The following is an 11432-nucleotide window of genomic DNA, read 5'->3' on the forward strand; positions in this document are numbered from 1 at the left end:
GGTAGAGAATACTGATGGGATAGGCCTTGGGTCCTTTTCTTAATTTCAATACATATTGTTCAGCAAAAATATTGTATTAATCAATGCTGATTGCTGGATGGGTCTACTGAGTTTATAGGTTAAAATGATATTGAAACCATATGAATGCATTATTTTGTTCCTTAAAACGGGTCGATATTAAAAGTAGTACTTTTTTTTTTTACTTTTTGCCAAGAATATTCCTTGAATTCATTCATTGGAATTCAGTTGGAGACCAAGTGGCCAACTCAACAACTTTGACGAGCAAAGCAACTAACGTCTAAGTTAGTTCTTCCTATGTGGCAAAAAGATTAGTGATGTTATATGTACATAAATCTTATAAAATGATATGTTACTAACTATAAAAAATTCAAATAATAATTTATTATCTTGCCAAATTTACACTAATTATATTTATTATCATATTAATTTGTAATTTTTTTTCTTTAAAATTTGTAATATATTTAGTATTTCACTTTATTTGTTTGGTAAAAACCAAAAATTCTTATATATATATATAAAATAAAAATAAAAAAAATAAAAAACTATGTTTATGAATATCACCATGACTACCAAAAAGACCAACAACCAGGAGTCTGTTTAGTACAATTTATTTTTTAAGTTTATTTTTAAAACGAGTTTTTGAAAAAGTTGTTCCTAATAAAAAGTGAAATTCTAAAAAAGTTGGATGTTGAAAAAATGCACTTACAAACTGAGCGAAATTACTCAATTCATTTCTTATTCACTGTCCAAGTGTCCATTTTGGACCCTACGCAATTTTTTTTTCATTTTTCCTTCTGATTTTATGATATGACAAGACTTGAAATTTTTGACACCTATTTCTTTATAGCTTGATTGGGTAGGAGGGGACGTAAGGAGAGAAAGATTAGAATTAGTTGGAAATTAGGTTAATTTTCGGTTAATTTTATTCTATTATCTCTCATTCTCTTTTAATTCAAATAGACTATTAAATTTAAGTTAATTAGATGATAAATTTTTAATGAAGTTTGTAATGTATATTTGTATTTGAACTGCATTCTTTCTTTTGTGTCCAAAAATTAAAAAATTGAGCTAGTTGGAAACTTAAAACTTGGAATCCATTACACTTCTTATTTTGGTGACATCCTACACAAATTTATTATTATGCACTTGAATACTGCGTACAAAATACAAATATAAAATGTATGTTCAAAATTTCAATCATGATAAAACAAAACAACAATATTAAAACAAAGATAGCTATTCTAACACACAATTTCACCATTTACTTACTTATACAAAAATTGGTAGTGGTTGACAAAAAGTGGTGGATTCCACCATTCACAATTTTACATAAGTAAATTATAAAATGAATCTGGTTGATGGGTACTTTTAGAGTATTTATTAATAAACTAATTTTATGAAATTTTTTACATCATTTTCATAGAAAATATAAAAATCTAAATCAAAAAATCAAAAATTATTTTAAATATTTTTTTATAAAATGTTGTATTTGACATTGGCTAAAAAATACAACTTTTTTTACTATTTAGCTTTTTTTTTTTACTATTCAACATATTTTTGCTACTATTTATAAGTCTTATTACATTTTTTGGTACTATTCATGAGTCTTATTATATTATTTTAACTAATTTTTAGCTTTATCTATCATATTTTCAGTAAAAAAATTTCAATTATAATAAAATAAAACTGTTTTCAAATGGAAAAATTTCAAAAAATATTTTCTAAAATGAAAATCCATTAAAATCCCTAACCGCATCGAAAAGGTTGCCTACATAGTACACCCTAAGGGTGTCTAAAATCGATTTTTGCTTATCAAAATAAGGAAGAAAAAAAAAAAAACTGAAAATTAGTTCCATTTTCACGATTTCTCGAAAAAAAAAAAAAAAAAAACTCAAATTTTCACAAACCGGTTTGGTCCAATTGGAGACCCAAGGAGATAACCAAATAACCTCAGTATCTGACATTTTGCATTAACCATCTTACTCCCACAGTTCAACTCAATACAACCATATAGAAAGCGACCCATTATTCACAGTCACAGTGCCATATCAAATAGTAATAAGAGAGAGAATGTAGAAAGAGAAAGTTGAGAGAGAGAGAGAGAGAGAGAGAGAGAGAGCTGTAGTGTTGCAGGTTTTATAGCAGAGTTGTGGCAGATTATTTTTTAACTTTATCCATGAAATAATGCTCTCTCTCTCTCTCTAGCTGTTATCTTTCTTTCTCTCTGTACTTCTTACAGTTTTGCATTTATACATAGAGCTCTATATGACTCTCCCGACCGATGTGATTGAACGACCATAGTTCAGTTCGTCCTGTTACCACATTTTCGCCGACCCCATAAATTTAAAAAAAGAAAAAACAAACCCACCCAAGGAAAATTCTCACAAACCCAACTCAATAATGTTAGTGAGTTCAAGCTGCTGTACATGTGTGAGCTTTCTGTGGGTTGTGTTGTGCGGACTCTCTGGGTTTCCAAATGTTTTCAAGTGAAGCAGTTGCTTGTAAATTATAAAAGGGTAGCTAAAGCTTAACTCACTTTTCGGTACACTGGCTAGAGGGGGTTGGTTAAGCTGTAAAAAACTGGTTTTCTTTGGAGGGCAGTAATGGCATTTCGAGTTGAGCTTCTTCTTCTTGCTATTCTCGTATCTCTCAGCTTCGGTTCGGTGGATTCCGATGACGGTGAGTCATTTGATCCTAAAGCCTTATGTCCTGTTTGTATGCCGACAAAAATGTCATATTTCATTAAAAAAAAAAATGAAGCTTGGATTTTCAGAACAAAGTTTTTTTTTTTTTTTTATTCTTTTAAACTTAGTGAACCTAAATGCTTGATACTTCTTTACGTGGGGTTAGTTGGGTTTTGAAACCAGGACATCATGGAACGTAAAGTTAAGATTTTTTTTTAAAAAAAATTTGTAAAGCTTATGCTATGGTGAACAATATTTTAAACCCATTTGTTTGTTTATTAGTTTATTCACTGTTTCGAAGTTCAACAATGTTTATTAAAATGTAACATTTTTTGTGTGGTCTTTTGATTAATTTTAAATTAAGCTATTCATTTTTTTAATCAAAATCGCTGACCTTGTTTTGCTTGTTATTTACACTTGACTCGATTTACCTCGTACACACACACTCTGTGTTTTGGGATTTTAGGGAGCTCTTTATGTTATTAGATATTTTGTATTGTGTGGTGAGACTAAAAATGAATGTGGGTGTTGAAGGGGCAACACTATTGGAGATAAAGAAGTCATTCAGGGATGTGGACAATGTTCTATATGATTGGACGGACTCACCATCTTCAGATTATTGTGTTTGGAGAGGTGTCACATGTGACAATGTCACCTTCAATGTCGTTGCCCTGTAAGTCCTGTTTCTTTGTTCCATTTTTGTGGGTTGAGTACTGTGCATGTCTTTAATTGGCAGCTACTTAAATTTATTTTATTTTCTTGTTATTCAAGAATTCTTCTTTTTCACTGTTTGTGTGTTTGGTTTTCTATGATTTTTAGCAATCTGTCAGGTTTGAATCTAGATGGAGAAATCTCACCTGCAATTGGAGAACTTAAGTTCCTGCTCACCATGTACTGTTCTCCATTCATATTTTTGTTTTGACATTTAAGCTATTTTTTGTTACATTTTTCTGCCAAGACTCTGTTTCCTTAGAGAATTATTTCCACAGTTTTTTTTTTTTGGGGGGGGTGTGGGGGGGTGTTGAGAAAGTAATAAAATTTGAATTTGAAGAGAACTGTGCTTTCCCAAAGTGATTGATTATAGTTTTATTGGGAACTATTTTAAAAACAAACAGAGTCTAAGCTTAGTTGTTATTTATAAACAAGGAATTGTGATGGGTTTGAATCAAGGTTGACTGTTATTATGTCTTCTTTGATCAGTGATCTAAGGTTAAACCGGCTCTCAGGGCAAATCCCAGACGAGATTGGTGACTGTTCTTCTTTGAAAAGCTTGTAAGTTCTATAGTGGAAAGGGACTTGCTTGAGTTCATGATTTTATCATCATAATGTGGATGCTGCTAGATAGTGGATACAAGGACCCTCCCCGTATTCTCTATCTCATTGTTAATTTATTAATTGGTCTTGTTAGGGACTTGTCATTTAATGAGATAGATGGAGACATACCATTTTCAATCTCAAAGTTGAAACAGCTAGAATATCTGTAAGTTCTTGTACAAGAATGTCTTTTTTATGTTTTGTCAACCTATTCTCTCCTGCAAAGTAATAATTTTAAACTATATTTTGAATGGGGCTTTCAGAATCTTGAAAAATAATCAGCTGATTGGGCCAATTCCTTCAACTTTGTCTCAGATTCCAAACTTGAAAGTTCTGTAAGTTTCATCTCCTGGCTTCTCTCCTTACTTTGTACTGAATTTAAATTTGAATGAATCATGACTGAAATTCCATATGGAACACTGGTTTCAGAGATTTGGCACAAAATAATCTGAGTGGAGAAATACCAAGGCTTATATACTGGAATGAAGTTTTGCAGTATCTGTGAGTGTACCAGTACATTGATAATACTAAGCTGTTATTCCTTTTTCTGGAATTCTAATAATATTGATCTTGAGAATGAACTTCTTTTGTCATTTCCTTCTTAGTGGTTTGCGAGGGAACAAGTTAGTGGGTACGCTCTCTACAGATATGTGCCAGCTAACTGGGTTATGGTACTTGTAAGTGGACATCAAATCCTTCACTCTTCAAACGCAAAAATTCCTTTGTATTCTCCAGCATATGAGGTCCTTTATCTATTTAACATGGTTTCTCCTACTGATTGCAGTGATGTAAGAAATAACAGTTTGACTGGCAGTATTCCCCAAAATATAGGGAACTGCACTGCCTTCCAAGTCTTGTATGTATTCAATCTGTCTCAATGATGTCAAAATGTCCAGAATGCTTAATCTGGGTTAACTTAAGAGTATGTTCTCTTTTTATTGACAGGGACTTGTCCTACAACCAGCTAACGGGAGAGATTCCATTCAATATTGGGTTCTTGCAAGTAGCCACATTGTATGTGCTTGGGGTTTTGTTTGTTTTGTTGAGCTTGGATCTAATAATGTTATGGTAATTTCTTCATTTATTTGATAAGTCTGATATACTAATTGCTCTTAAACTTTGTTGTTGCTAGATCATTTCAAGGTAATCGACTTACGGGGCATATTCCATCAGTGATTGGTCTGATGCAGGCACTTGCTGTGTTGTAAGTGCTTTTAGCTAACTGCATCCGAAGAGAAGTTTATACAGTGCCATCTCACTAACTGCTTTCTTTCTCTCTTATTTCCATCTCATTTTTCCTTGTTTCCAACCCAGAGATCTGAGCTGCAACATGTTAAGTGGGCCAATTCCTCCTATTTTGGGAAATTTGACTTACACTGAGAAATTGTAAGTACGTTGTTGGCATTCTTGCAATATATCATGTGTCTGAGTATCTTCTCTTGCACATGAAACATATATAGTGTTGAAAATAGCTACTAATAAGCACCATCTTAAAATTGTTATTCAGAGCCAGCGGTTAACATTCCAGTACAACTTCTGCTATCAACTTATAATTTTCTTTGATTTGAATGTATTTATGTATCTGAAATATCTTATGATGCTCACCACTGTAATGTTACCAAGTATTTTTGCTTTGTATGCCTCATTTTTTTCATTCCAAATTTCAAATGTAGGTATTTGCATGGCAACAAGCTGACTGGGTCTATTCCACCAGAGCTCGGAAATATGACAAAGCTTCACTATCTGTACGTTTTTTTTTTTTTTTTCCTCATCTTTTTTCATATTTCTTTTGTAACCTATGATGTATATTTGCATATGCAAACAAGTGGCAACACTTGAGTTTCTTTAATTTTAATTTCAGCTCTCTGATTTTTCTTTACATTGAGTATGGTTTTGATGTCATTTGAGCTTCATTGTTGGATATAAGATCTCAAAGCATTCCACCCATTTTGTGTATTTACCCTGTGATGTATTAAGGGCACACAAAATAACTGCGTTCCTGTGTTATTAGGAAAGTATTTGTTATTTCTCAGTCATGCATCGGGGAAGATGCATCTGCTCTCTAATTATCACTCTACCTTTGTAGGGAATTGAATGACAATAATCTTGACGGCCTTATTCCACCTGAGCTTGGGAAGCTTACTGATCTCTTTGACCTGTAGGTTCTGCATTCTGGAATTGTTTAATTCTGAGTGGTTTCAGCATAATTCTATTTAATTTACTGATGCAACACTCTTGCAGTAATGTTGCTAACAACAATCTTGAAGGGCCCATCCCTGATAATCTTAGCTTGTGTACAAATCTTAACAACCTGTAAGCATCTTAACCTTGACCTCTTACTAAGAACTTTGATTGATTGTTTTCAAGGTAGTTATTTTCTATTTGATTCAATGTCAGCAATGTGCATGGGAACAAGTTGAATGGAACCGTCCCACTTGGTTTCCAGAGGCTAGAGAGTATGACGTATCTGTAAGTTTCACCCTGGTCTACTGAAATACTAATTAACGGTTAGAATCATGCAGTTTTTGTTGTCTTGCATTTTTTCCATGTTGCCTTGTCATAGCAGTGGTTGTCTCTCTGTTATTGTTGTCATTACCATCCCGTCTCCAAGGTTTCATTACTTTGTTGCTAAAGCATGCACAAGGCACATATGTGCACATCAAGGTTTGCCATCTGTGTTGCATAGTAGTCATTCCCCAATTTGTATGTCCTCAGTGATCAATTCCATTCCCATCTACTGTATGGTTTCATTTTGTGGTTGAAACAAGTCCATGCACAGAAGCACATTTAAGCACATCAAGGTCCTATCATGCACACTCAGTTTGAATATATGAAATTTTGCCTTAATGCTTCTCATTGATTTGATGACATCCTCAGGAATCTTTCCTCCAACAATCTTCGGGGCCCAATTCCAATTGAGCTATCTCGGATTGGTAATTTAGATACTTTGTAAGTATTAATCGCACTGGTGGTTTCCTTCTAATTTATTTCTTTTTCTAATATATGCTTTTGCTCAGGGACATCTCTGATAACAAAATCAATGGCTCAATTCCTTCTTCCCTTGGTGATTTGGAACATCTTCTGAAGCTGTGAGTTCCACTCCTTATTTTTTTTTCTATCATGGTTTGTCTTCTTGCTTACACCAGCTATTCAATGTGGTAGGAATTTGAGCAGAAATCATTTAACAGGATTTATTCCCTTGGAGTTTGGTAATCTAAGAAGTGTTATGGAAATGTAAGTAATAGTTCTTTTATTAATACTATTATTAAGCCATTTTGGTTGTTTCTAACCTTGTGATTCATGCTTCACATTATAGAGATCTTTCAAATAATCATCTCTCAGGCTTCATTCCTCCAGAACTTAGTCAGCTACAGAACATGGTCTCATTGTAAGTTACTCATTGTGATTTTGTATCCAGTAGCTTTCGTGTTGATGATATTTATGGCTTTTACAAAGTTTCGAGGGCAATAGCAAGACTCTTTTCAATGGAATTCTATTTAAATGATTTTCTAGGTACACTATTGAACATGTATAATTGTCACCATTGAGAGTGAGCTTTATTTTTTGACTGTTTTCAGCGTACAAGTCAATGAAATAATATGGTCTCCCAAAGATACCAACTTAAAAATGGCTTAAAATCATCCGTGGCTATATAGTTCATATTCTTATGTGGTTGCATTAGGTTTAAGGACTTAAATGGCCCTGTTATGAAGCATTCATGCTATTGTTGTTTATTAGGAATTTAAGATTTTCAAAATGAAGCAATGCTAATTGGTTGCACATTTTGTTATTGTGATTTGATCCCTTCCTGCAATATAATGCAGGAGACTACAAAACAACAATTTATCTGGGGATGTGATGTCACTGATTAACTGTCTGAGTCTTAGTATACTGTTAAGTATCTTATCCAGTGGAATTTATATTATGGCTTAAGCTTTAAGGTAGATCACACTGATTTTTGTAACAATATTTAATCCCAAATCCATGCAGCAATGTATCCTATAACAATCTAGCTGGTGATATTCCCACAAGCAATAACTTCTCAAGATTTTCACCTGACAGGTTAGAAAATCAACTGTTTATTTCTTAAACTGCCAAACGAAACATTCAAAGTTTAGTTGTCTTATTGATTTTCAAAAAAATTGATCTGATTGCTTCTAGTATTGGTTCAGGCTTTCATCCGACTGATGGAATCTTTGTTTGCAGTTTCATTGGAAATCCTGGTCTTTGTGGTTCTTGGCTCAGTTCCCCATGTCATGAGTATCATCCAACAGAGCGAGGTAAAGATGACCTTCAAGTCTGACCTTTTTTCCCCTTCGTTTATTTGCTTAACCAGAGCCACAACTGTTAGTATTTGTCTTATAAATGTCTACTAGAAACCACAAAATGGCCAAATCATGTACTGGACCAGGATTTGACATGACTGGCTAGATCAGTCATTTGCATAATTTTTGTTATATCTTGAAAAATTCCTAGTCACTGAAGTACTGACTGAAAGATGCAAATTACTTTTATAATGGTGTTAATATCTTGTCTTTGGTACCAAATTCATCTGACATGTTCTATGCAGCAAAGATGTAACTGTATATATGTAATTTGACAAAATGCTGTAGCATTTCTTTGATGTTAGAGCATGACGTAGCTGGGCCTTTTGTCCTTGTCTAATTATGTAGTACACTATTGCATGTTTTCAGCATACTTTCTTCCTAGAATTGGATGCTATTTAGTTGCAAATTTGAGTAATAATTTTTCTTTTCTTTTCTCTTCTTCACTGTTGCCTTTGTAGTCACAATATCTAAAGCAGCCATTCTGGGTATTGCTCTTGGTGCCCTTGTAATTCTTCTCATGATATTAGCAGCAGCATGCCGGCCTCACACACCAGCTCCTTTTTCAGATGGATCGCTTGACAAACCAGGTACCTTATATTAGACTAAATAAAATATTGCATAACTGTAGTCACTGCCATGGGGCTTAGATGCCCATGGGGATGGTTCACCTACTATAGGTTTTGTTCATTTTACCGAGTTAGATCATTTTCAAAAAAGTACCATCACTTGAGATGTTTTTGATCTTCCTGGATGATTGGAACCATCCTTCTAATGAATTCCTTGGCCGTTAAATCAAACCATGAGATTATTTCATCCATGTCGATAATGGCAATGAGAAAGGTTAATTTGTTTCTAAAGTGATATTTTTACTCTTTACCCGTTAGTTATAGTCTGATAGGGTCTGATCATCTTGCCCACTGAAAGCTCTACCAAGCTACTTACTCCTGTGTGCTCCTGAAACTACAGTTAGTTACTCTACACCAAAGCTAGTGATCCTTCACATGAATATGGCACTTCATGTGTATGAGGACATCATGAGAATGACTGAAAACTTGAGTGAGAAGTATATAATTGGTTATGGGGCATCAAGCACAGTATACAAATGTGTCCTTAAGAATTGCAAGCCAGTGGCTATCAAGAAACTCTACTCCCACTATCAGTGCTTGAAGGAATTCGAAACAGAACTTGAGACGGTTGGGAGTATCAAGCATCGGAATCTGGTTTGCCTCCAAGGATACTCCTTGTCGCCCTCTGGGAACCTTCTCTTCTATGACTACATGGAAAATGGCAGTCTTTGGGATCTGCTTCATGGTAAGTTTCAGGTGTTTGTAGATCATTTTTGTGCCCTGCATAATGTTGCCTAAATTTATCCTTAGTTGTCCATGTGATTAACCATAATAGTCGGTTGTCATTACAATACATATGTTCTTTCTGATTCTGGTTTCTTATATGCTATTTGCTTTCCAGGTCCTACCAAAAAGAAAAAGCTCGACTGGGATACTCGTCTCATGATAGCACTTGGAGCAGCCCAAGGTCTGGCATATCTACACCATGATTGTAGCCCTCGCATCATCCACAGGGATGTCAAGTCATCTAACATTCTATTAGACAAGGATTTTGAGGCCCATCTCACTGATTTTGGCATTGCCAAGAGTTTATGCGCCTCAAAGTCTCATACATCTACTTACATAATGGGCACCATCGGCTATATAGACCCAGAGTATGCACGTACTTCTCGCCTCACTGAGAAGTCTGATGTGTATAGCTATGGTGTGGTTCTACTTGAGTTGCTGACAGGAAGGAAAGCTGTAGATAATGAGTCCAATCTTCATCATCTGGTCAGTCTTCTATCCATTTTTTCTATTTATTATTTTGTTAAATGTTATGGTAACAATGAAAAACAGCATGCACATGTTTTGACTTTTGTTTGGCATGAATTTTGCTCTTATGTGGGAAGCACAAAGAAACATTTATTTTGGTCTTATGAGATGAATTTTAACATTAGACCTCACACTGTCTCTCAGATCTTATCCAAGACAGCCAGCAATGCTGTCATGGAAACCGTTGATCCTGAGATCACAGCCACGTGTAAGGACCTTGGAGCAGTAAAGAAGGTTTTTCAGTTAGCTCTTCTATGCACCAAGAGACAGCCGTTGGATCGGCCAACAATGCACGAAGTAACAAGAGTCTTGGGGAGTCTTGTGCCATCCACACCACCACCAAAGCAACCAGCCCCAAACCCAACCGCTCCACTCCCTTCCACAAAAGTGTCTTGCTACATGGATGAGTATGCAAATATCAAGACTCCACACATGATGAATTGCCCATCCATGAGCACCTCAGATGCCCAACTCTTCCTTAAGTTTGGGGAGGTAATTTCTCAGAATAGTGAGTGAAGATTATGTTAGGATCAAAGATAAAGTAGTGGAAGGATAGTGAAAGATATTAGTTAATTGAAAATGTGTATAAATATTTGGTATTAGTTTTAGTTAACTTAGCCTCTCTTTTTTCTTTTTCTTTTTTTGCTACAAATTAGTAACTCTTAGGTGGAAAAAGGAAAAGATGGACAAAGTAACTAATATATTTCAAAGGCGTAGTAGTACCCACAATTCATGTATGTAAATTGTACTATATGAAATTATGGTGGTAATTTGGGCTTTGTGTTAGTGGGACCACTGGCACAAGAGTCTAGCCTGGTGGAATTAGTGATTGTGGGTCAGGTTCTGGCTCTGAATAGTTGGTTGAAGCAGTGCATTATATGTGTGACCAGCAATAATGCACTGCGGAGCCTTGCTGGGCCGTACCAGTCCAACTATAGGTGTTTGTAATTCTGAGTACATTGCCTATTGTCATGATCTGATGGAATAGTGATGAGAGTCAGGTTTGGTTTTTTTTCTTTTTCAGACCCATGAGAGTGAATTTAAATCATTCATAGGGATTTGTGCCTTGTATCTCAAATGTGAAAGTACCAGTGTTTTTTTTTTTTTTTTTTTTGGGATAAAGTACCGGTGTTGTTTTGTTCAGATGCTAAGTGCTCCTGTGGAAACTTGAAAGAGTCAGGGAAGTATGGGTTAAAAACATCAAA

The 11432-nt window shown here is 34.7% G+C and overlaps 1 protein-coding gene across 2 annotated transcripts; it reads left to right on the forward strand.

Annotated features, from left to right (window-relative positions):
- Positions 1–2160: 2160 nt before the first annotated feature.
- LOC126712719 (LRR receptor-like serine/threonine-protein kinase ERECTA) lies at positions 2161–10964 on the forward strand. Of its 2 annotated transcripts, XM_050412164.1 has the most exons (27): positions 2161–2700; positions 3240–3378; positions 3525–3596; positions 3906–3977; positions 4114–4185; positions 4283–4354; positions 4449–4520; positions 4625–4696; positions 4804–4875; positions 4965–5033; positions 5152–5223; positions 5334–5405; positions 5693–5764; positions 6106–6177; positions 6261–6332; positions 6417–6488; positions 6897–6968; positions 7037–7108; positions 7182–7253; positions 7336–7407; positions 7844–7912; positions 8010–8081; positions 8226–8299; positions 8806–8934; positions 9314–9658; positions 9815–10185; positions 10372–10964. In XM_050412164.1, the coding sequence occupies exons 1-27, from the start codon at positions 2625–2627 to the stop codon at positions 10741–10743; spliced, it is 2940 nt and encodes a 979-aa protein (XP_050268121.1). In that variant the 5' UTR covers positions 2161–2624; the 3' UTR covers positions 10744–10964. The 2 variants fall into 2 exon arrangements, with proteins under 2 accessions (XP_050268121.1, XP_050268122.1); XM_050412165.1 differs by lacking the exon at positions 7844–7912 and having other exon boundaries at positions 2162–2700.
- The last annotated feature ends 468 nt before the right edge of the window (positions 10965–11432 follow it).

The sequence above is a fragment of the Quercus robur genome, chromosome 2 (genome assembly GCF_932294415.1).
Source record: "Quercus robur chromosome 2, dhQueRobu3.1, whole genome shotgun sequence".
NCBI classification, from domain to species: domain Eukaryota; kingdom Viridiplantae; phylum Streptophyta; class Magnoliopsida; order Fagales; family Fagaceae; genus Quercus; species Quercus robur.